This window comes from Adelges cooleyi, unplaced genomic scaffold, assembly GCF_023614345.1.
Source record: "Adelges cooleyi isolate 19-005CV unplaced genomic scaffold, UGA_ACOO_1.1 ACOO_flye_CR_arks_rails_tigmint_CR_PRNA_9, whole genome shotgun sequence".
Lineage (NCBI taxonomy): Eukaryota > Metazoa > Arthropoda > Insecta > Hemiptera > Adelgidae > Adelges > Adelges cooleyi.
Window position 1 is genome coordinate 13,073,416 of NW_026096579.1, and position 27,662 is coordinate 13,101,077.

The window sequence follows — 27,662 nt, forward strand, 5'->3', positions numbered from 1 at the left end:
TGGTGTTTTAGACAGTATATTATGTATTTGAGTATATTCCTTGTAGCTCCAACAAAACAACTGAATCAGTTTGTTTGTTATAACAACATAGTTAAATATTTACATGACAAGAAAAACTTTAGATGCATTGTGCTGAAATCTACTTTTTTCAATAAAAAAAATAATCATTCGGCAATAATAATATAATAATAATAATAATAGATAATAGGCTGAATACAAATAATAAACAAGCTGATAAAACAGTGCAAAACACAACAAAAACAAAAATGGTTGATCTTGGATTTTGTCATTTAATATAATAATAAAATTGTTGTGGTCAATTTTTAACACATTAGTCAACGAGTTCAGAGAACGTTTGGTCAAGATCGTCACAAATGTATTTGTATTTCTCTTTCTCGTGAACCAATTCGTCTGGAAAACAAAACAAACCGAAAATTCAGAAAACACATAATTTATGTTTCTTTAATTTGCTGGTGAATAAGAATATGATTTCTTTTTTTCTTTTACATTACTTTATTGGTAAAATATAATATATAGCACTTGGGATGACAATAAATATATGTAAAAAAAAATATAGTAGTAATAATAATTCATAATATAAGTTATTTTATATCGGTGATTACCATCTAGTGTTAATGCAAAATTGTCTGTACAATAAAAAAAAAACGTACAAGTACAGCAATGTATGATAAAAAATGTTTTTGCTATTTAAAAAAAAAATTGTATGAAGGTTATTTGACTAATAACGATAACAATGCATTAAATAAATCACAATACATCATCAAATAGACATTACATTTTTGTTAGGGTATAGTTAATTTATGTATCATTTAAATGTCTTATAAAAAATAATATTATTATTAAAGCAAAATAAAATTATCTTTTTTTGAATATATTAGCTATACTCAAACAGACACATATGTCTAGTGAAAACAATTTATATAAATTACTTAAATACATTTTACAATATTATTAATTTTTTTTTTTATTCTAAAAAATGACTGAAACCTGTACTACTTTTTTTTATATAATTTTAGGTCACTGTAGCGATTTACTTGTCTACAAGCGTAAAACAAAGCCAAAATAAAAAAATAAATCGTAAGCTATACAATTCACAAAAAAAAAAAAATAATAACTAGCTAAAGTTATGAGTTTTGTGTCGAGTAGTTTATTATTTGTGGACGGTGTTAGTAGTAGCTGTATTTTTGTTTTTGTCTTTTATATTTTTTTTAAGGGAATGTAGTGAGGGAGTGTGGTCGGAGATACGAGACAGAAAACGGATGGAAACTATGCGTATGTGTAAAAGGATGATGTATGTATATTATGTGTAAATGTGTGGTGTTTGTGTTTAGATGCCATACAAGTCGACAAACGCAAGGTCCAAACTGTCTCCAATGTCCCTGTATCTCTCCTTTTCGGCGACCAACTCATCTGAAAAGCAAATTGGTTATGGAATCAGTAATGCCTAACCATCTCTGCACGTGTGAAGAAAATAATACATAAAATAAGTAAGAAAGGATAGTATTGATGAGAAGTGAATAAAGCCTGAACCAATGCAAAGGATAAATAAGATAATACAATATATAATCCAAATGATATTTAATGGAAATGTGTTAATATTCGACCAATTATTAAATGTATTAATTTAGTATTATTTAATTTTTTACTTATTTAAATTAACTTATGAAAAATTTGGTTTACAGTTAACATTTTCAAATTTTCTTTTGTTTTACTAATGAATAATTATTTAAGAATATTCTGATAAGTTTTTAGTAGAAAATTAGAATATTCACGTACTTATCAATGCTTAAACAAAAAGTGCACCACAACTTCTATTTATAGAATTTAAATTTGAAAAGAGGTTTTTTTGGTATCATAATTTTAAATAGTAAAAAGATAGAAAAACCTTTTTTTATTTGTAATAATATTTTTTTTATAAATAAAAAAAAAATTATAATATAAATTTATTAAATAAATCACAAATTAAATGCTTAACATTATTTGAGTTAAATCGTTGACAAAGCAGTGGTGCTAATATAACCAAAACTTTGATAAAAGTAGTTATTTAACAAAAAAGTTGTATTAATTAATACTAAATAAATATTTTATTTTGTCATTATGTCGATTGCTCACTAATTGTGTTAGTCTATTCTAAAAGTATTTTATTCTCGCCTAAACCAAATTCTGATACTTAATACTTTATTACTACAAAATTATAGCTGTTTACTATTTAATATATAGGTGTCCCAATAAGAATCTAATAGGTGTTATTATTTATTATTATTCAACTAATGTAGTAAACAAAATAAAGAAAAAAAATAAAGTTATAATATGGAAGAGATATGTCCTTTTAGTTTTTATTATAGAAAAATGTTTAGCCCATATAGACATACAATTAATTTAATTTAAGACTTAAAGTAAAATGCTTATAAATAATTAAGAAACATCAAGGCATATAATATAGTAAAGAAGTTTAACTAAATTCCTTTATTTCCTTGATTGATTCCACTTATAAAAAGTATAAAATTTGATTAAAGCCTAAAAAAATGAAGTATAAAATAAAAGAATGATAGGATGTTAGTTCAATGAAAAGTATAAGTGCATTATAAAAATATAAAATGTGTAGTCGAACCTGTGCAAATAACGTAGTTAGTATTTGAGTGTAGGGGGAGGGAATGTTATAAAATGAATAATAACAAATTTTAATTGTAATTAATAAATAAAACAAATTTTAATGAGGAATAGGAAATTCACTAAGAAGGACGAGGGGGGAAATGAAGGAAGGTATGTTATTTTACATGTTTTGGATGTCGTGCAGGGTGGCTTCCATTTCTTCCTGTAGATGCTTGTTTTTTTCTTTCTCTCCAGTAAGGTCATCTGTCGTGTTGGATCCGTCAAAAACGCAGACACGCATCACACATAAAAACAAAATATTAGCTAACATGCTCAAACAAACAAAACAAAAAATAAAACAATATCTAATAAATCAACTACTTGATAAAAAAAATAACTACTGTGCAAACAAGCCATGTTTAATTGAAAACAATACGAGTACATTTAGGATATTATTATTAGTTTGCTCTCAATGTTCATAAACATCAATGGTAATTATAGATTAAGGACACAAAATCTTCAAATTATTTTTATTGTTATTGGGTTATTAACAATCTGTTGTCAATAAACAACACCATTAGGACATCTGTACAATGTTAACACAGCAACGCATTCTAGATGCATAAATACCGATATGTAAATTTAAATTTACCCACCAGCTTTAATATTTTCTAAAAGACTAACACAAATATTTCTAATTGTATTTAATATTCATTGATAAGGATTGAAAAGTAGTCTATGATATATCTTCAGAAACCTTAAGACATACTACATACAAATATTTTTGAATATTATTAAATACATTAGTTAGTTTAACACAACAGGAAGTAGCCTTACGGTTTAACCTAGTTGGTATATAAATATTGTGTAGACAAACTAAAATGAAACAATTTTTAGCAACCGGGGCCAAAATTATTGCCAATAACGTATTATGACCGAGGATCAATGTGTAATCTTGAAATTAAATAAAGTAATTACTACATTTGTTTTTCAACAAATAATTGTCTTTTTTTTTTTTAAATTTAGATATTGTTAATTTTTCATTAAATTTTATCAATCCTAAAACATAGTCATGGTTATGTTCTAGTAAAATATAAAACTTACCTTCGAGCCTGTCGACTTCTTTTTGCAATTTCTGTACAGACCGTTCAGCAAATTCAGCACGAGCTTCAGCCTATAATTAAGAAATTGTGTGCTTAAACTTGTTATTAAATGCTAAATATAATTAAGTAGTTATATATTTTGTTAATTAAACTAAACTTCACGCAACTAAAAAAAACATGCAAATTTATAGCAATATTGTTAACAAAAAAAAAAAAAAAATTTAAGAATTTTAACTTTGATGTGAAACTGAGAAGGTATTGTTTTTACAATTATGTGTTTTTACATGTTAACTTTAGTGCCAGGACCCATGATATTCTAAGCTTAGCATGATATGCTAAGCCTCTTAACCGATTTCATTAGGCAGAGAATCTATAAATCAGAAATCGTACCTAAAAGATACTTTATTGAGTCAACATTTTAAATTTACCTTCTACTTAATATAAATATCTACATATTTTTCAACTTAAAATTACAGCATACTATAACTTTTTAAAAATAATCGAAATAGTTCCAAATTTGTACAGAATACTTTCAAGATATAGTAATATTGATCTATGTTAAAACCCCTAAAAATAATTAAAACTTTTTCCCCTTGAAAATGTTGTCTTAATTTCACTTTTTCGAGTGTAGGTTTGTCTAAGGTCTGAAAATTAGTCTAAAGGTTGATCTAGAGTGAAAAAACCAAAATAAAAAGAGAAACTACACTGGCTGTATTAATTTAAGTTGCTGTGTATGAATGAATTTACCATGGGTATCAGAAAACTACTTTCATTAAATAGTTGATTAAGACATATGAGTAACAAGGACAACAAATTATTGTAAATTATAAAACAATTAGACAATCAACCCTAACGGCCTAATCATATCCACCCCAATACTAAAAATACATTTTTAAGCACATCATTTTACACAATGATTTTTACCAAAATGTAATATTTATACCATCAACAGATTCACATCAAAGCATCTTTTTATTTTAGTGTGACTTCATAGACCTCAGTATGCTCTGACCCCACTGTGCTTATTTTTTATAATTGTCAAACAAATAGAAATGTGTTACCATGTAAGGAACAAATTATTTATTTAATGAATAAATAATATACTATCATAATTCTGATGTATTTTCATAAATGTGTGTTGATGCAGTTTTAAATTTAAAAAAATTACCGGAATAATACATTTGTAATTAACTTAATTATAAATCTGTTCTGTTTTTAAACTACTAAAAATTTTTTTTAATATTAATGACAATATCTGTTAAGGTCCTTTTTACCTCTTTGAGTTGTGCACTGAGACCTTTTACTTGTTCCTCAAATGTTTCTTCCCTTTGTGTGGCCTATTTTACACGTGCCATGTGTAGCGTGAGTTAAGCGTGTACAATCAGTAGACAATACAAAAAAACACAAAAAACAAAAGTTAGTCACAAAAATAAAAAAACAGTTACAATAGTATCAAAAACTCAAGTCATTCGACTTCACTTGAGAGTGATGTGGGATGTAGTTAAGTATTTTTTTATAGTGAGTGTTAAAAAAAACAAAATCACACATTTTTTAGTAGACTATTTTTGTGCTTAGGTTATGAAATGTGTTTTTAAAAATTATGCAACCACAAAATGCTATATTTTTTTGTTTGTTTTAATACCTCCTTCAAACGGTTGGTTAAAGTCTTAATTTGGTTCTTATATTCTTCTTCACGTTGGTTAGCCTGTCCAAAACCATAAGTTAAAATATTTGTTTCTTTTTATTATTATAAAATGCGATTTTTAATTAAAAAAATAATTGCTATGCCCTAATATATTATATAAATAATTATTTTATGTTCTAAATGTACAAAGAGATTTAATAGATACAAATAGTCTATATTGATTATCTAAAAATCCTAGATACATACTAATTTTTATTATAAAAATTATTATATATTAAATTTGTATACTAATTGCGGGCAAGATATAATGAAAATATGTATACATACATATACGTATATATGTGTATATATATATTGTGTATGTATATATGTGTATATATATATTGTGTATGTATATCTATGTATACTTTTATAACTATAAAATATTTTTAGATAAAATTGCATACAAAAAATGTTTATTGTCATAAAAAACTATGTGATTACTTTATATTTTGTTTCTGTAAACTTAAAATTAAGTAACTGAATTATTAGGTTCAAATTGTATACGTTTACCTTTTCCTCAGAAACTTCTAGGGATTTTAAGTTGTTGCCAACAACACGCAGTTCTTCTTCTAGTTCAACAATTTTTCTACAACACCAAGTAAAATATTAGTAAATACATTTTCAAAAATATTGTTATCACCATTTTTACCAGGTTGTCATTTAAGAGAGTTTAGTCATTAATTATAGCGTTGTTAAAACACTTAATTTTTTAGCTACACTGGTAAAAATGGCCATTCGACTCTTAAAATTGAATTCAATAAAACAATTTAGAAGAGTGTTTTACAATTTTATTTTTTAATTAAAGGAAATATTGGTAATTATTTTTGATTGCGATAATAAGCTAATCAATTACTACACACTTTTCAAACTAATAAGCAAATTCACACATAGATTACTTACTTATCATAATGATCATCTAATTATACAAGCACATAAGTAAAAATTATATTCACTTAAGTGATTTCTGATAATTCTTATATTTAGTTTTTATGACTTAATACTCACGCATCACTGTGTTCAGCTCTTTCTTCAGCCCTTTCCAAGTCTTGTTCCATCATGACTAATTTACGGCCAACCTAATGAGACAATCAAAACGAACAATAGAAACAAATTGCATGCAAAGCATATATGTTAATAAAAATCAAATCTAGGTTAGGATAATGTATAATGGAAGTGTAGGAAATGAAAAACATACAAACACAATTAAAAAAAAAAAAAAAAAAATGGTATTGAGAGCCAATAAATAAAATTATCAAAACAAAAAAATCTAGTAAATAAGCCCAGAAAATAAAACGCGCAACAAAATATCTAAGCGTTCAATCTTAAGCAATAAGAATCGCAATCGTAAAAATTATCCAAGTTTTTCCTGTATATTTTATTAATTTCTTTGCCGTGCTTACGATTCGCCAGATTCAGCACGTTCTTCAGCTCTTTCCAGATCGGCTTCAACCATGGCCAGTTTACGCGCTACCTAATCGCAATAAATTTCCAAACTTTCATTAGGTATAAAAGTATTTACAATAACAACGGATACAATATCTAAAACTAATTAGATAATCATCATAAAGAGTAAAGGTAATGTTAGAACTCAATTAAAGGAATTATAAAAACAGAACACTTCAACACGGGTTACTGGTTAGTATTATAATAAAATCTAAATATTGAATCCAAGTATATTGTTTATCTTAATACTAAATACAACTTAACATAGTTTATAATCATTATTATTTCTTTATAAACAAAGACACAAGGTGTTCCTTGTGTGCTTGAACACGCTTTTAACCCAATCAGCTAACTGATATTATACAAGTTTAAAACAAAATTTAAGTTTTGCAAAAAATAAACTACAATCAATAAAACACGAATGAAAATAATACATTTGATGGGGCACATTTGAAGGGTTGGGGTAAATTTAAGATTTCAGAACCTAAACAAAATTCCTGTGCACACGTAATATTATAGATTTATGGTAACAGTGAACTTGCCAAGTATTATAATATAATTGCATTTAATTAAAACTATAAGCTTTGGTTACTCATAAAAAATATGTGTAATTTTATTTTATTTAAGTTACACATTCAATGAACTTCATTAACCATGAGTACTTTTTTTTTATAGATATACATTAATGAGTCATGTTAATTTTACCTCTTAGGATAATTATTATGATATAAATTACAAGTATAAGGAACAATTTTAATATGTCAACTCAAGTATGATAAAAAAATCAAATTAAGTAAAGCAATTTATGCTCAAAATTAAATATATAACTTATTTGAAAAATAGTTGGTGCTTTTTAATATTGTACGGAAAGGTACTCGTGTGACGTACTATCATTTAATATAACAACTATAAAATAAAAAATATAAAAATCAACATCAAAAAAACTACAAGTGATGATCAACTGCAATGCTTTAATCAAAAATATTTTTTTAATACATGTTTGAAGAAGAAAAATATAAAACATTTTTTATATTCAAATTTTTAGGCACGATGGTATCTTGTAATATATTCTTTGTTCAGTAGTTGTCAGCAGTAGATTTTCCAGACAATCAAAATAATTATGCAGATAAGTTGTATTTTATTAAAATAACACCATGTATATATGTATATATACTGCAAATATATATACATATATATTAATATATATTTAATAAATTAATAAACATATAAATATATATAAAAAAAAATTGTACCTTTTTGTACTTCTTACACAATTTCATTATTTTTTTTTTTATCCATATCATTATATTTTTAAGCTTTAATAATTTGACCTAGTACGCTATAGGTGCATTCACAGTAATAAAAACATTAAAATAACTCATTTAACAACTATTACTCAAATTTTAATAATTTTTACCAATTAAAAAAAATTCTGCTAAATACTAATTAGTTATATTTTTTTACATACTACTTTTTATTTTTCCGACTATTTTTGTATTTCTAACAAACAGTATAACAAGGTAATGCAATTCAAACTATGATTTATTTGTTAAAAATTCAAATAAAGAATTCCTATACCATATTTAATAGAAGAAAAGCATTAAATATTAGTAATTGAACCGTTCTATTATTCTGAAAGCCTTTGTTTTAATTCTAAGTTTTAAATAACAATAATTATGTTCAAAACAATTATATAGCATAAACATTACATAACTTTTAAATGCCCAACATTAATAATTTGGTGTAAAGTTCATACTATTTCCTGACGTTATTATATTAGTGAATCTCATTGTTATGTCTTCTTGTTATATTATGATTTATTTATTTATTTATTTATTTATTCCAATATATATTTTTATAATATTTCTAATACTGAATTTTAAAATTAATAAAATTTAATTTATGTTTAATAATTCAAATTTTTAGTAAGTATGTAATTTAAAATGCACTCACATAAAAAAAAAACGTGTATAATTAGCTACGTTGCTGATATTATGCTGATTTTTAATACCAATAAGGTGTGTTAGAATGTGTTTAAAAAATTAACTATGGCATTGCTGTAAAAATAAAATAAAATCATGAGAAATTTGAGTTCAAAGACATTAATGTATTTTTAAGTTCACTCTGTAAACTAAACCAAAGTTAGTGATGAACTAACTGAGCTAAAGACTACTCATTTATTTTGAGTATTAATAATGACAAATAGTATTCTTTATACACATTGCATTAAATTACCACATAAATGAATATTCAAAATATTGCAAAAAAAAATACTGATTTATTTTGACACAAATATAATAAAATGTATATAAATAAAACATTAAGTATGCCATCTTATTACCCTACAAGTTTTCCCAATTTTATAAAGTAAGATGATGGCCAATACATTTTTTTTTTTTTTAATAAAACATTGATTAAAATATTTATATATTATTTAAAACACAACTACATAAACGTCATAAGTCAATTACAATTTTTTGCATTTATCAGTAATTACACATGTACCTTATAATATATTTTATTAATAAAGATTTTTAGATTTTAATATTTGCATGTACAAATTCACATTGAATATTTTGATATTTTTTTTATGAAATACAATACGTAAATCTAAAATAAATTTTGTTTGAATTACAGATTTATTAAAGAGGAGTGTAGTTAACAAGTTAGTAATGCTTATAATAACTCTTACAAATTATAGATAAAAACAATTTAAAAAAAAACTGTAATATAAAATATAAATGTATTAATATATTTTAGATTTAACAATACATCAACAATTACTTGGACTCAACATTAATAAATTATTACACCTAATATCATTAGCTCAATGATGGCAACTATCAAGCTCATCTTATGTAACAACCAATGTAAACATTTTTTTTCTTTAAACATTTTGAAGTTATTTTCCATTCAGTAACTTATTCATTCATTCATAGATTTCCAATAGTTAATTTATTAAATATTCAAACCAGGTAGTATTTAGTTAGAACAACATTTTTTAGTTAGTTAAAATTATTTTCAAGTGAGATAACGATTCATCAACAGTGTTAGTAACACACTATCGTTCACCTCATCATATTTCTTATCGGCTTCTTCAGCCAAGAAACGAGCTTCTTTAAGTTGGTTTTCCAATGCATCCATACGTTCTTCATCAGCCAAACTGCGGTTCTCCAACACCTTACGAGCACTGTATAAATCCCAAATGTTACTCCCTATTCATCGAATTATGCATTCACAACATTTATTTATAACCAGTACCACATGATTGTGTGCCTAACCTATTACCTTTTTTATTATTGTGATTTACCTATATTATACCGTACAAAGTCACGTCGTGTTTGTATTTATTAGGAACAAAAAGGAGTAAGAAGTTTTGGTTTTTAGTAAATAAAACCCACACTAAAGCTGTTATTTTACCTCCTCATATTTTTTGTCAGCCTCTTCGGCGATGAGTTTAGCTTGTGCCAATTGAGCTTCAAGTATGGCTACTCGATCATCTTCCATATTTGTTCGGTTCTCCAAAGCTTTACGAATCCTTTTAATTTATAAATTTCAAAACATCAAAGAGATGCACAAACACAGGTTATTATTAAATGGATAAGCATGCAAAACTAAATAGTTAATAATAATTAACTATCTTAGAACTGTCTAAGAGCCAAATAAGGTTAGTACATACTTATGTTCTAACATATTTTATTTTCTTATATTGAAAAGTATACTTTCCAAATGTATTTAAATTGAGGGGAAATAGTTAAGTGACAAACAGTTCCCCCTCATTGATTCTGAATATTAAAAAAAATATACATTTTTTGTAAATATATAAATAAATTTGGCAATTTTTTAAAAACGAAAACTTATTGCTTATGAAGCTTTTGTGGAGTTTATTAACAATTTTTAATATTAGGAGTATAAAATTAATTTCTTCCAAATTTGTAACCCTTTTATTTGTGGGTAAAATATGTTTAAGGAGATGCACTTTCCTTAAGAACTGAGCAGTTTTGAAGTCAACGTACATATTGTATACAATATTTAGGCACAGTCATTTTTAATAAAACCATTTTGACAACTTTAAAAATGTTTAAAATTCAATGTTCGAAAACTGATTTTCTTATAACATATGTACATGTCAAAATCTACAGTCTCAAAACTTTAATTTTGGGTAGATTTACATTTAGAATAAAACTGCTCATTTCTTACTCAAATATTATAATTTATTAGAAAAAACTTCGAGAAGGCCTTAAGTATCAAGTTTATATAATAAATATGTTTGAAGATGTTTAAGGAACGCTAACCCTTGTTTGCACAAAAAATGATGTGTAGTGTTCTTTTAATAAAATTACCACTATGATAAAACTATTTTGTTTTTATATTTGCAAGGAAGGGGGTTAACTGTTTTATTCTCACATTATAAATTATTTTTTCCATTCGCATTTATATTCTAATAATTTGAAATTTAATAAAACTATTGTATATAATTAGATAACTTTTTATAATTAGTTTATCAAAATCTCAATACAAACTGAACTATGTTTTAATTTGTCTTTGTGTTATTTGCCAAAAACTATCAAACACAAGTACAAAAATTTGAACACACAAAACATTTCAAAATTTAAAATAGGGCGTCATTTGAAGGATTTGAGATTTTGTTGTTGTCTTCATATTTTTATTTACTAATTGATAGTATTTATTTTCTTGTTATAGAATGGAGTAATTATTGATTCGTAAATTTATGTCACCCAATCTAACAATAATCCTAAGATCAATTGATACTTCACATACTAAAAAAAAAATTGTTTAAAAATGTTTAAGCTTTCATTTTTGTCTCTTTAAAGAAAATTGAAATGACGCCCTTAGAATAATAATAAATAATTAGTTTTATGACATTTATCATTTGGTCTTATAAAAACATTATTAAAGGTTATACTAGGTACATACAACACAACGTTAATAAATTAAATATAAATTCAACTCACTTACAATAGGTGCAATTTGAAGGGGCTTGGGTGTGCTTAACACCCCCATAATGTTTTACTTTTTTTTATATTAAGTTACATGGGATAGGCGCTTTGTAATTTGTTTGGTGATTAAGGCGCCTGACTTTTTTAAGCCAAATTGCACCCCTGATACTCTTTCAAGTATTATAGATTAAATACGACGTGACGGTACTTTAGTAGATGATTATATCAAATTCTATTGCCCAACTGTAATTATATCCATTAACCCACCAAATCAAATTCTATGAAAAATTCTTTATAGGTTTTGAACATTGTTTTTCATTAATGATTTTTTTATATAAATAAATTGCTGTCAAAGAACCTGAAATTGTGAAACCGCTGACAAAATGTCTAAAAAGACTTACCGCTCAGATTCGTCAGCCGCTTGAGATGCCTCGGCCAACTTTGCAGTGGCCGTGGCCAAGCGCTCTTCAGACCTTTCTAGGTCTTCTTCGAGCAATTGGATACGTCTATTAAGTGCAGCCACTTCACTTTCAGCCTGAAATATATAAAAAATTAAATTATTAGTATAAATTTAATGTGTAATATTATACTATTTTAATTACTCTATTAGGTATAATTGTACAATTCAAATTGTTTTTTTAAATATTTTACTGCAAGTTTATAGGATCATGGTATATGTACATATTTTTATTTTATATGTAAAAACAGATTGACAGGAAACCCAACCTAGGCCGTAACTTCCTGGATAAAGAGCAGATATTTTATACTTGACACATGGAGAGCCATTGTTGGGTAACAAAATATTTTATCGTGCCTAACCAACCTATTTACAACCTTGCATGATTGGTTTAATTTTAATTCACTGTGCTCCAGAGCCATTAAACAATCCCACTCCTATATTAAGGTATTCACTTTATTATTTTTATTCATGATAAACCCAAAATACAGATTTGACACCATATTTAGACACCATATTTAAAAGTTTATGAAGTAAAATATTGAATTACAGCTATACTTTTTTTACAACAGATCAACAGATGGTAAATAATTGAAAACAACAACTATAATTAATATAATAATATTTAACTTATTAACCATTATGAACATATTCATTCCAAAAATCAGTTAAGTTTATCATTTTGTTATTTTAATTGTTTGATTTAAATCATTATTTGGTAATAATTTGGTACTAGAATAATGATGAACAATTGTTTTTAAATTGGAATTTATTTTGTTTTTTGGTGTCGCACCAAAATAAGTTATAAGGTACGAAAATAATCATAGATCCATAAAATAATCCTAGATCCCTGCACTAGACCAATTCCTTCTAAAATACAATAAATTAAAACAAAATTGTTTTTTATTTTAACTTAACGCTCAAAAAAAAAACCCTTCCACTCAAAATTAAATTTAAGTTTGACGCTATTCTACAGGAACAGTAATTAAAACAATATGTTGGATATGGCCTTTGGTACAACTAGAGAAGGAAATCTAGAGAACTTTTACAAAGCACTTTAATAACTCGTATTTCGAAATTATAATTGTAATAAATTTATAAAAAAAAATACTATGCTAGTCTATTCTAGACTAATAGCTTTACAACTTGTAGGTAATTAAATTTTGGTATTTATCATAATAAGAGTATAACCGATTGAGGCATGGGTAAACAAATTATATAATTAAAAACTACCCAGTATACAGTAGTACTATGAATTAGTTCACTTTTCTAAATGTAATTTAACTTGTTGGTGATGGAAGGGAATAATGTTTAACAGTGCTACATTTCCAAGTATATACTACAAAAACTATTAAATTATTTTAAATTAATACGCAGCAAAAAATAATCTACATTTTATGCATTTTAAGTCATTACCAAGAAATATGTTTATATAAATATCTATGACCCGTATAATATGATGACAGCTTATTTTTTCATAAACATACATTTGATAATATTAAAAACCTTTTAAATTACTATATTTATAATAAACATAGAATAGGACATTGACCCCAATGTAGAGTTTCCAAAGATTTGAAATGGAAGAAATAAAAATTATGTTACTTGGATCATAAGGTACAGTTCATTCAGTAATGTTATCTCATCAGATAAAATTAAGTAAATGTACTAAATCTAAATGTCAAATTGTTAATAAAATGAATTATAAATTATATAGATACACAATTTCAAACACGGAACTATTATTACTTAACAGGTTTATTTACTAAAACTCTAGCATTTTAAGGATGTCAAAAAAGGTTTATTTACTAAAACTCTAGCATTTTAAGGATGTCAAAAAAGGTTTATTTACTAAAACTCTAGCATTTTAAGGATGTCAAAAAAGGTTTATTTACTAAAACTCTAGCATTTTAAGGATGTCAAAAAATATTTAAGTTAAAAAAAGTATCAGTATTAAATATCAGTTATTTATATTATATGCCAAGTTAAATATATGGCTTCAACTTAATTTAACATTCATTTTGATTACTGATTAACACATAATATGCTTTATTTGCCAAATATGATTTCATTTAACTTTCATGTTACATATAGTAAAACTATAGTTCCTAAGTTTCTTATTAGACTATAGATCATACTATAATATTGTTACTAAACGTATATAGAAAATACGAAGTTCAAGTACATCGTCATACTCAAATGTGTATACTGTTATTTTTATCAGAAACCCAATTTAACAATATAAAATTATTTCAATAAATTACATAAAATCAATTTTTTGTTTTTAATAAACTGCTATAGAAAGAATCAATAGCTATTAAAGGTACCCAGTTTGGATAGTGATGGCCTAGTTAGGTTCTCAACGATAGTCATTATCGCTTGGAACCGAAGGCAGGTAAGTTTAAGAATACACAAACTTTTGTTTAAAATACTTATACCTAACATAGAAAATGATATTATAATATTAAGTTACTATAAGAATAAGCAAGACGTACTTCTTCGCGCCTCATGACCTCCATTTGGAGTTTTTTATGGAAGTCCTCACACTCCTCCTTATACCTCTCCATCTCTTCCTTGGTTTGACGCATTTTTTTCTTCAACACGTCCAACAACGACCCTTGTTGTATGGTAGTCATGATTATTGTAAATAATATTATGAGTTAACACTTAGGCAAGAGGATACGCGGAACGAACGGTAACTAACAAACGCAAACCGCACCCTCGAGGATTTTCGACTTGAGCTCTACCTGGTAACGGGGAGAGAATTGGAAAAAAACACACTTGGTATCAGCTCAAGAGCACCTAAAAACGTTTACAGATCGCACAATGTTTCGTGGAAGCCACACATACACCACACTGCACACACACACTAGTCACTATAACACGAAACACCGAACCGAGCGTTCTGTAATCAACCGGCTAGGACCGAGGACGGTGGTTCGGACTACGGGCGAATACAATACCTATATAATACATAATATTATATTATACTTGTACGCCGCCGACGGGTCATACTCGCACATACATACGCTCAGCCGACAGAAACATACATTAAAGTGGCGCGGAGGAGGAAGAAGAGGAGGAGGAGGAGGTGATAGCCGGCAGTGAGGGGCGAGGGTCGGAGGCGGCCTTGCGGGCGACGTTGCCGGTTTTCGCGACCTGTCGAAGGAGGAGCGACGAGAGCGCGGTAATTTTGTTCGTATTTGGCGTTGACCGGCGGCACACGGCAAATAATAATAATAATAATAACAAATTCATTGGTTACATCCACGCCGGCATTAAACTGGTTTTACGCACGAACACGCCGATGGTGCGCGCGCCCCGTGTATGCGTCACGCGTCCGTGCGCGATTCCTCCTTCTCCTCCTCCCCTCTACAGGGTGAATGGTGACAAGAGTCCAGTCCATAGACGGCAATACTCAAACAATCAAAACACCGCTACACTATATTTATAATTACACTTCGCCCCCAAAATATCACGCATTAGGTCAGTATTGGCGGCGAATGGCGATATTTCGCAAGTCATTGTCTTATACATAGGTACATGGTTCATGCATCATACCATATTTGGTAAGGGTTACACGATCGTCCAATACAACAACGACTAACGGCAGCCTTTGGGCAAATGATATATTATGAACATGAAAGTCACAATTCACAAGTATAGAAATGACTCGAACGAAACACCATAAAATTAATAATAATTTAAATCTCAAGTATCAAGTCTGTTATCAGCAAAGGACTTTACGAGGCAATTGGGTACAACGGTAATCTATACCTATGTATAATATTATAGTACATCAGATTTTGTTGGAAATAAGTATTGAATACGTTAGGTCGTTTCATGATAATCGTACAACGAAACTAATTAAAAGGCAAAATCAATTATCGCCAATCATAGATACCAGCGTATTGTATCGTAATGGAATGTATCAAATATGCTTTTGTAATAAATTCCTCGCCAGAGAAGCAAACGAATAAAACAATGTATTTGAGTATCTATAAATTTAATTCATTGATTTATCTGTATTAATTTAAACATTTGAGAGCTGAGTTTTAACAATATTTATTAGGTAATATAATTTTAATGAATAATTGTTATATCCAGTTGTTTAGTTAGCACAACCCCTATGTAACACACATTAAACAATTCTCAAGTATCAACTAAATGTTTTTTTAACCGTTTCAATTATCGTTCTGCGTTCCGGACCTCATAAAACAAAATTAAGCGTAAATGTAACCTCAATTAACAGTACATTAAACATAATCTATCAGTAAAATGATCTGTATTATTATAATACGCCTCGAACTCATTAAATTGCAACTAGTAACTATAAAATTATATTTTTACGCATCATAATTAAGCAAACACGTTCTTAGTTCTTGCATGCAGTCAACACTGTATTTCAATTCTTACCCTACGAACTGGATAAACAAAATTTAAAATGACAATAATTAGAAATCAGAACTTTTAGGATGGAGAAGAACAACGGATATATCCCAGTATATTCGGGTCCTATACTTCTCTAGTACCCCAAGTGATACCTTATACACACTTTACTATATTGTTTATTATAAGTAACCCTAGTTGTTAGTTATATCGAGTTATAATTTAAATTTTTAACGCAAATCATTTTTAACAAACCCCGTCTCGCCCCTAGAGACTTTATTGAAGTTTTATAATATAAAATACTCTGAAAAGTTAATTTTACCCCGGACACCTAACTACTTAAAAACATTAAAGGTAGGTTTACTAAACCATATGACGTGTGGCTTTAGGCGGGGACAAACAAGCATATTGAAAACTATTTGAATTATAAAGGGAGTATGAATGATTTACAATTATTCAACACTCGGTGGTATAATGACCTCTGTATTGCCGAAAATTATTATGAATGTTGATGACTGTGCAACTAAACGCAGTCAACCCCGCATACAATCCGGAATGCAGCAGTGGAATCTAGTATCTACAATACATGTATGGTTGGCACCACGCCTAGAGTTTAATTATACGTGTTGACTGTATGATGGGCCAGTGGTTATCAAAATTCTTATAACAATTTGTCAAAAATACCCTAGGAACCGAAATGAATAATTGTAGAAAATTCCGAGAAACATACGATAGCTTAGGAGTTATCTCATAAAGAAAATGGCCGAGGAGAAACAGACCATACAGCCTGGATTGGTGGTGTTGAGAACCCGCGGTTCCACGTTGTGCGTTTCCATCTCCCACCTACGGAACAATCATCCGGCGCAGTCAGCTGTGTTGCGCTACAAATAGCCGACATGCCGCTCCGTCCGTCGACTTACCCGTCGCAGCTGCGGCTTGAGCACGTTGTGCAGCTCGTTCCTGATGATGCTAAACTTCATGCCCGTCTCGGTGCTGAATACAGAGCTGGACAGCGCCAGCCCAGGATAGTCGGGACATCGTTTCCGACGTCTTTTCTCGCGTTCGGCTATCACCTCGGCACTCTCGCTTGGACACCGCAGTTTGGCCAGCAGTTCAGTCTCGTCGCCAGCTCCGTCTTCGACACCGTCGCCATCGGTCCTCTCGCACTTGGGCGTGGGAAGAAGCAGCCTGGTTCTGTCTGCAGGTGGCCTGTACAGGCCGGGGCCCGCAGTCGTGGTCGTTGTTTCCGCTCCTATTACAATCCTTTGGGGTAGCGGCTGTTGTTGGTCTACCGGCGGCCGCCGGCCCCGGGCCCTAGGGCGCCGGTCGGTCCCGGCAGTCCGCCGGCCTCGTCCGCGGTCCATGGTAACCGCAATACAATACAGGAACAGCAGCGCTCTCACACGGTCGACGGCCTAGTGCCGGTGGCCGCAGTAAACGCTGTGCGTATGGTGTACGCGCCGCTTCGGTTCCGTGTCGTTTTGCTGGCTACTATTCAAAAAACGTACCAAGACGACTGGTGCCGTCTGGCCTGTTGATCTCCGTCCGTCTTTTTCCCTCTCTCCAATTCGTTAACGCCGTCGCCGCCGTAGTACTATTGAATCCCGTAATTGATAAGAACAACTGTGTTTTTTACTTAGGACTACTATAAAAATTAAAGTCGCACTCGACAGCTGCAGCTGTAGTCAGGCCTCGGTCAGGAAAACAATAGTGTTGACTGTTGTAATATGTATTTGTGTACAAAGTAATCGCATTATCATAAACCCGATTAGTTAGCGACTAACATAGAAATCGTTGTTATCGTTTTGAATGAAATTTAATACAAAAAGCAGTATGCTTATTATGCGCAACGGCATGTGATCATGATAATATTTCGCGTGCAAATAGACCGATGTAAAGCAACGTCACGTTGTTGGCACTGAACCATGACGTTCGACCAATATAATATTATTATTATATTATTATTGGCGCGTTGACAAAAAAGGTTAATTAATAAACAATATATCTAAGGCTTTGACAACGTACTAGATTATACATTATACAAACACCTAATACTATATTAGCAAGCGCTAATTCAGAATAGAAACGTAATACTATCAAATTACAATCTAATTATTATGCGATAACTTCATTGGAGTATTTTAGCGGTCAAAAAGCAACTTATAACATTGGTTAAATGCAAAAATAAAATATTTAATACCATATTGTTTAATTGCATCACTCTAACATAAAATGATGAATAGTCATTCATAACCTTTATAATGTAATATCTACCTAGTACATAATAAAATAATGATAGTAATCTAACACAAAAACAAAGATAAATACAATATAATGTAATACAACATTTACGAGTTTTTATATTTGTTAGCTTGGATGATTAAAATATGTATAGTATGTAGTATTGAGCAAAAGTAATTTAATGTAGAACAAACAGCAAGTATAATAATATTGTTGTTTATTATTTGTTACAATAATAACTGAAAAAAAAACTTTTTATAATTCAATAAATTATCTTTCGTAAATTAATAAACAAATCCATAAAAACAAATAGAACTATTTTATAAACAACACGGAAGAAAATATTATTACCAACTAACTGTACACCTTCAGCACTTGGGCAATGCAATTATTATTTGTATAAATGTGCTCACAGACCTTTCCGGTTCTGATAAAGTGTCAATGTGTCATTGTCATTATAAATTAGATAGGTAAGCCAGTAGTCAGACCACGGCCGCACTTGTACGAGGGTTTGTGACTATTTTACAAAATTAATTATGAAATATGATTTGTTAATAATTATTATATTAATAGGTATTGTCATAGAAAGCCTAGTTAAAAAAACATAACGTTGATCAAGGTTATGTAATACATCATCAATAGACAATATTATGTACCTAAAGGCTAAACTATAACCAATATTTATAATATATCCATAGAATAAAATATATGAAAGGAACGTGGGAATAATTGTAGTTAGTAGTAGTTAATTTATCAATGTATGAAATTTTTTTCAGATAAAAAATAAAGTAAGTTCGCGCGTATAAATATATGCGTGATGTGTCAACCGTCTTAAAACCGCTTGGCTGTACCTTTTTTTTACCAAATGAACATCAACAATATAAATCTCAATGTTCTATTGATTCATTGATTAAATACAAATTTGTACTTAATCAATGTTTGAATGGTACCATTATATCAAAATCGAAAAATTGATATTTTTATAATCGAATGTACCCGAAATTTGTATTAAAATGATGGGGACACGTGGAGAAAATCAGATGGTCAGATAGAAAAATGAAGAAGTTCTCACCAAGATCGCGTCGGGGAAGAAAAAAATATAAGTTGCAACAAAGAAAATGCGTTAAGAAATGTTTTACATTATGGTCCATGGGAAAGAACTGCACCACATAATAATTGAAGGAGCCATAGAAATATGAAAAACTACCGAATGACCAATAAATTCGTACGTACACAAATAGTGAATACATTTCACAACTGTAAAAGGATGCAACCTACAGGAGTTAATTACGTTGAACCATTGATTATACGAATTTATAATACATTTCTCGAAAGAACATAAAAAAACATTTTAAATTAGTTAACAATCCATTCGTGCATAGATAGTGTAATAATAATTTGAAAAATATTATTTATGTTTTTCTTATATGATTTCATGTCATATGTTTAAGATGACCTTTGTCGTGACATCGACTTATGAATATTTACCATGAACTATCTTGACTAGATAATAAACGTCATAGACGCATAATCAATAATATTAGTACCTCATTTTAAATGACTAAGTCTCATAACTCATTAAAACAATACTTAGACTATTGATTATATTGTATTATTTCGAATACCAATTTCATTTTATAAAACCTACTTATCAAAATAATCTAATATATTATCAAATATTTAAGTCTATTCTTCAACAATAAAAAAATAAAGGTATCAAAATATAATAAAAAAATAATTGTAACCAATTAAAGTGACGACTCCATTCTTACTAAACTTAGTGTTTATTGTTAAGATTTTTAAAATGTAGTTATTTATAATTTATGTACGGTGTAATTATTAACACCTATAGTATTTATTAATGAATTTATTCTTTATTTATAAGAAGTTGATTTATTTTTGTAACATTAATTTTTTTATTGAAAGTGAACCTAATCTGTTTATTTTTCTTTAGATTTTGGATAATATAATGTACTGTATTATACATTTATAAATGCACCTGGGGTAGAATCTGTTGGGGGCTTTGCCACCCACTGTTCTGTGGTTAGGATATTGAGTTATATATCGACTACAGTATCTTGATCATATTTTATCTTACGCTACACCTATGCATATCACTAAGGTGAATACCTAGGTACGGCATTAATGCGATATCAAATCTTATCTTTATTTTTGTAGTTTATAGTATGAGTCATAATTATATTGTCAAACTTTATTAATTATTTTTTTTTAAATTTGGTTAAATGTGTCAAATAGTTGAACACCCGTAGAGATTTACTAGCTATAACAAAGCTATAATACGCTATATCAATTGACAATGTTAACTGGTTGTACATGGTTTAACATTTAAATTAGTTTCTTCGTTAAACAAAAATTGTTAACATTTCTTAAAACAAGCGAGATTGTCACATAGCGTAATTTTCATTCGGTTATTCTCCTTTAATACATTTAATTTTTGTCTTACATACCTACATTAATTGTATAGATACCTATACAATAAAAAAAAGTTCCTCTAAATGTACTAACACCAATATCATAAAAATACTATTAAAACAATTATCTAAAACTTAGGGGTAAAAATATCTAGAATAACATCTAATAAAAATTAGGATCTCCAGATCAATTGAGTCGAAGGTTTTACAAGTCTGAGCAGCTAGTACTATATAAATATTAGTAATAATAATAAATATTTTTACATCAATAGCGTAACCAAATGGTAAACTTTTTATTTATATCAGCAATAAATAGGCATACTAGTATAATGTGCTGCATCACATTGACATATCAGGGGCATATTTATTTAATGCATTTGTTCAATTCACTCAAATTTACGTTTACGCTCCCACAAATTGCTCACTAAGAATAGTATAATAATATAATTCTAAAAGTATATACGTCTTTGGTAATAGGGTTCTTGTTGATGATGTACTATAAAAATAAATATAGGTGACTGATGTTTGGCAATGGTGTTTATAAATATGTGACAATACACAACTAGAATAAAACAAATTGTTGTTTAATTTTACTTTATGTTGTCTATTTATCTTTACTTTATTATACCAATGGAAAAACTCAAAGCTAAAATAATATTACTATGTAATCTGTTAATAAAATATGAACTCACATAGCTTATGACAAATTATATTAATAATACTATACATAGTTAACAATAGGCTTAAGGAACGGAGAGTAGCACTAGAATTAAGTGTGGTTAGATCAAATGGAGAGAAGCGTCAGGTGTCTTATATGACAAGAAAAATAATAATTTTAATGAGATTTAAAGGAAGTTCTACAAGAGTGTGGTGAGACCGACTATGGTGTATGGTTCGGAGTGTTGGGTGGTAGACAGGAAAATAGAACAGAAAATGAATATAGCGGAGATGAAAATGCTTAGGTAGATGAGTGAATTGACGAGAGAAGATAGGACAAGGAACTAAGAACTTAGATAAGGAACATAAGAGGTAGCATAGGCGTGGCTTCAACAACGAACAAAATGAGAGAAAATAGACTGAGACGGTTTGGGCATGTAATGAGGAGAGAGAAATCCGAAGCAGTATGAATGGTAACTAAAATACACATAGAAGGAAAGAGGTAGCCGAAAAAGAAGTAATTGGGCGAGGTTGAGAAATATATGAGGACGACGTGGGAGATCGTGTCTGGCGGAAGTTTAGAACAAGATTGGCTGATCTTAAAGTTGGGATGAAGGCGAAGGAGACGAAGAAGAATACTATACTTGGTGCGATTTCCGGAAGACAATGACAGAAGAACACTGAACAAGATCAATACAAGTCACCGATATAGTTGTTTCTACTCAGAGAATTTGCTAAATATATGATGCCATACACATTTGTCTTTTTTCGTAACTGGGTAAAAACTACGTTCGCTTAGTTATTTTATTTTTATTCGTAGCATAGTTTCTTTTTTAAAATTGAATAGATCTGTTAAAAATGTCATGACTTTTTTTAATTTTTGGATATTATTACATCAAAGTAAGTAACGACTAACGAAAACCAACAGAGTGCAAGTGTACAGGTGACTTATTTTTCTAAATTAAGTTTGGGTTATACGGTAGAAATTTTTTTTACTGTTTAAAAATTGATTTTCTTCTATTTTTGAAAGAGATCTATAACTCTTTCTAGTTCATTGGATTATTTCTATAAATGAAGTAATGAAAAATTGAATATATAATTTCATTTTGTTCTCCTGAAATTATTTTTTCAATCATTAATGCCCTTCTGATTTTAATCCCTTCATTAGGAAAAAAATGTCAATTGTAAGACAGTAGTTGTGTTTTTATTTTAAAAACAATAATTAAGTTATACAATTTTAAACTGTATTTGTATTTTAAAGTACGTTTTAACTTTTGTTTACATCACTGGGAACAACTAACAAGCCTTTTTAGGTAAAAACAAGTTATGGTTGTTCGTGCAAATAAAATGAGTAACAAGGCAATATAATAAGTATTAAGTATGTCACTATTTTCACTAACACTTTAATAATAATAATATAAGATACAAATACAGTATATCCAACGCCATAAAATTAAAAAAAGCTATTTTATAAAAATATAATCTAAACAAGTGTCACGGAAAAACGTACACATAAGTAATATTTTTAATTTTCTCTGAATTGATAAAATAAAGTGGTGTGATTTTGTTTACGGATAAATTTAAACCAAAATGAAACTCGCTAATAAAGTATTTTATTCGAATGGCATTATTTTTTTTTTAAATATCTACATATTTTATTCACTTGTACAAACACATTAACGCACCTGTGCTCAATTTTTTTATTTCAAACAAACCCCTCTCCCCAAAAACAAAATAATAATATTAAGCAGAGCATGGTTTTTTGTCCAAGGGAGGAGGAGGTTATTCTACGTTAATTTATGACTCTTTCTGTTATAGTATTCTACTACTTATTTTTGTCTTAAATTTTCATAAAGTAATTTTAAAAAGTGTGCCATTGCGAGTTATCGGATTCGATGAATAATATAATTATTAGTTGTGTTTGTGGATTTGTTCTTCCGTCCAATAAAAATGTAATAAGAACAGGGTTTAATGAAATTGTAACTTACTAAAAAAGAAATCTTGATGATGCAGATTTTATAGATGTATTTATGATAATTGGCGTTTTATGGGAAAATAATCTGTGCAATGGTGATCGTTAAAAAAAAGTTAATATTTATATTTTGTAATAAATATTACTAAAACTAGTTATTAATTTTTACTATAACGTTGTGTAAAAAGTAGGTATTCTAGTAAAGTATATAAGTAAATGGTCTGAATAAAGTAACCGTCTACGTATACATTACAAGTATAATTAAGTCTTAATGACCGACCGTAATTTAGTAACGACGGTGCTTGTAGTCTAACAAATGTAGAAACGTAGCTTAAGTAGGTTTGTTTCATTTTCGAACCCTGGAAATTAATAACTTAAAAACACTTTTATACCTAAACACAAAAACACGAGTATATTGGGTTTCACACGGACGTTTTATTATTATTATTTTATTTTTATTAGTAAAACGACCAGGTAGCGGTACAACGTGGACCTGAGAAACTGTATTAGGTATGCTATTACTTATTATATTGTACACTTGACAATGATAATGTGCCTTCGAGAGGGTATTAAGTTACACACAGTGTATGCATACGCAAAATCATCGCCGCAAGTCCGTATTTGGCACACGAGGCGGTTGGTGACCGTGTAACATATACTTGGACGGTGATCTATTCTCGATCCGCGAGGAGGGCTCTCTAATTTTAGAATTTGCCCGGAACGCAGCATGCTTGTCTTTGCACACCGCCTGGCTAGCCCGAATGGAAACATACTGACTAAATTTCATCAGACAGTGAACGGTAAAGCTATTTATCTCACTGAAATATTTAATACATTTTTTTCGATAGGAAAATTCGCAACGTGTAGTAATGTCCCTCAATCAAAAAAATTAACAAGCAGCTCAAGCATGATCAATGCAGCTCCAGATGACGTACCAATGCAAAATGTTTAAGCAAAATTGAATTCTCTCTCTGATTTTTATACTACATTGTCTGTGACTTGTATATCTGTTAATATTAGAGATTTTCCAAATTTTAAATGAATGTATTTTTAATAGGAATGGAAATGTACATGCTTCGTTGGACAACTCAATTAAACAACTTACTTACCGAATATTTTATACCTAATTATATCATAATTAATATCGGTACTATATAAAATCCTATGTTAATAAATGAGCGAAACGGAGTAACTGGAGCGGATGTTTAGATTACCTCAAAATTGTGTAAAAATGTAAATTTCATTTTTTTCTAGAATTTAATTGCAAAAAAGCATGTGACGCTGTTTTAGGTCATCCACGTTGTACTTTTTAACAATACCTTTAGGAGTTTTTTTTAATTTTTTGATAAAAAAAAAAATAAAGCAGTATTTCAAAATAATACTAAGAAATGTTCTAAATTTGTTTTGAACATTTTTACTGAAAGGTAATTTGCGAAAACATGAAATTTTATTGACTTATGAGAGTTATCAACATTAGTTCATTTTTGTATTTTTATTTACATGATCTGTTGTTTAGGGCCATTATTTTCGGAAAATTGGGTTATAAACATAGTAGAAACATTCTCAACACTCCGAAAAACGATATACGTGGCTGGCGTCCAACATTCGCCGTATAATCGTCCCACCAGAAAATTCTAAATATAATATTTACCCACAAATGGTACTTGCCATAATGTTTCGTTTAAACCCCCACACGACGGTGAACCAAATGTCTTTATTATTTATGTAAAGCCATAAATTGTCACAAAATATGTAATTTAATACATATAATTATGATAAACGCGACTGGGCCTTTGCATGTTATATGCATATGAGTATGATTTTCAAAAAGCTGGTACTGGTGTAGGCATTATAGTATTACCAATTATTATTACACGAATGCCGATTCGGATAGTGCCTTTGAAAGGGAAAATTGTAAAAATATGTTACACGAGAACGTGACAAAAAAGCAAAACATTATTGTTTCATATTTTACAGGCAGATAGGGCACCTATTATTGGGATATCCAAGGTTAAAACTGATAAGTAAGGAATGTACGCTTAGGTAAGCCCGCAAGAAACGTGTGAGCTTGAACAAGGAGGAAATGGAAAACTAATATTTTTTTATGGCTGTACGATGACCGATGACGGTATTCGATAAAAACGCATACTGACGGGTTTTATTTACAAAATTTGGTTGGTATGCGACAATGGAAGCCGAAACCAGTATAATAATAATATGTCATACGGTTGTCGCCGTCGTTGCGGCATTATAAACCTACTATAGTCTATATTACATTACTTAACAGCGTACAGTGAAATACTGTACTAAATACACAGGAGTTTATACAATTATGATATTTATCCCAACACTGATTTATTTTCAAAAGACGATTACGATTATTAAAATGTAAAAAAACTATAATTCTGTCGAGTGGGTGAATATATATACAAATATATATACAAATAATATAATATATAAAGAATAAGCGGTTTTGTTCAGCGGTTTTATGATTGTCAAAACTGCAATATATACGGAAAAAAATAACCGAATTTAAATGGTCAAAAATGCATTAGACAAAATATGACCTCATGAAACAAGCGATGTTGAATAATGATTGTGTGAGTCATGTTAAAGCGGGGATATTAGATAATACATATGTTATTGAGTATAATACTTTTATTTAAAATCTTAATCAGCGTGTTTAATAATGATTTGTATAGTATTCGTCAGACTGCACAAAAATGTTATTAATTTCATATTTGAGAGAGGTTTGGTAGTAAAAACCCCTCCCTCGGATATATTTTGTGTCAATAACTATTTTTTAATAATAGCTTCATATTATTATATATAACGCCATATAGGCGAATTTAGCGTACATTTATGCTGTACTTTATTTCTTACTCATCAAAATTTTAAAAACTACCCCGAAGATTCAGTCGAATTACAGCCTTGTATATAATTCTGTAGGATTATAAGAAAATATGTATTGTACATAGTATCGACTCACGAGTGGCTATTATACGACAATTATGTCTGAGGACGATATCGTCGTATGCGAGTTATGCGGATAAATCTCAAGACGTCTACCTTGAGACAATGTTTCCGATCAGTTAGAATAAACGAAAAATTCACTTACGTTTTGCAGAGCTTTGTCTTTCTCCTCGAGCTTAGCACTGACTTGCATCAGCTGCTCTTGGGTCTGATCGAGTTCGTTCTCGATGGTTTGAATCTTCTTTTGCAGGGCCCTGGCCTCCTCTTCGGCTTTTTCGGCCCTCAAGTTGGCATCACGGGCTTGTTGTTCGCACAACAGGGCCCTGTCCATAGCGTTGTCCTTCTCCAGCTTCATTGCCTGCATCTTCTTCTTGATAGCGTCCATTTTGGATGGTTTTTTTCTTACCGGCTGCAATAATTGTTGTAAATACAAAATTCGTTAAGTTTATATGTAAGATATTTCTACTTAAAAAACAATATAAACCACAAATAACGTATTATGTTTGTTATTTGATAGTATAATACTATTTTTGTTATTATTGTATATAATTAATGTACTACTGTTTCAATTAGTAATCAAATTATACTCTTACCTATTCACGAGAAAAATGAAAATCGAATACTACGATCACTTAACACCCGTAAGCACACGCGTTAGCACTGAACTTGTCGACTAGTGAATCAAACCGGACCGATGGTTGAGCGGGTCCTCGACGCGAGCGCGATCGTCGAGC

General features: G+C 29.2%; 1 protein-coding gene across 15 annotated transcripts; it reads right to left on the reverse strand.

Moving 5' to 3' along the window:
* Nucleotides 1-27,662, reverse strand: LOC126846601 (tropomyosin Per a 7.0102). 15 transcript variants are annotated; one of them, XM_050586233.1, is made up of 10 exons: nucleotides 27,522-27,662; nucleotides 27,074-27,337; nucleotides 12,209-12,342; nucleotides 10,267-10,384; nucleotides 6,409-6,479; nucleotides 5,914-5,989; nucleotides 4,991-5,053; nucleotides 3,718-3,787; nucleotides 2,799-2,877; nucleotides 998-1,431 (listed from the first exon to the last, which is right to left on the reverse strand). In XM_050586233.1, the coding sequence occupies exons 2-10, from the start codon at nucleotides 27,311-27,313 to the stop codon at nucleotides 1,428-1,430; spliced, it is 855 nt and encodes a 284-aa protein (XP_050442190.1). In that variant the 5' UTR covers nucleotides 27,314-27,337; nucleotides 27,522-27,662; the 3' UTR covers nucleotides 998-1,427. The 15 variants fall into 15 exon arrangements, with proteins under 15 accessions (XP_050442192.1, XP_050442186.1, XP_050442190.1 ...); XM_050586235.1 differs by lacking the exons at nucleotides 998-1,431; nucleotides 2,799-2,877; nucleotides 4,991-5,053; nucleotides 6,409-6,479; nucleotides 10,267-10,384 and adding exons at nucleotides 1-411; nucleotides 5,359-5,421; nucleotides 6,804-6,874; nucleotides 9,919-10,036; XM_050586230.1 differs by lacking the exons at nucleotides 2,799-2,877; nucleotides 4,991-5,053; nucleotides 6,409-6,479; nucleotides 10,267-10,384 and adding exons at nucleotides 5,359-5,421; nucleotides 6,804-6,874; nucleotides 9,919-10,036.

Excerpts from the sequence above, each read along its gene's own strand:
- LOC126846601 (XM_050586227.1), bottom strand. The coding sequence starts at position 18,017 with ATGGACCGCGGACGAGGCCGGCGGACTGCCGGGACCGACCGGCGCCCT. Across the intron at positions 5,990-6,803 it reads CGTGCTGAATCTGGCGAATC|AAAAATTGTTGAACTAGAAG; the intron begins GTAAGCACGGCA and ends TTGGTGTTGTAG. Across the intron at positions 1,432-3,717 it reads AGAAGTCGACAGGCTCGAAG|ATGAGTTGGTCGCCGAAAAG; the intron begins GTAAGTTTTATA and ends TTTGCTTTTCAG.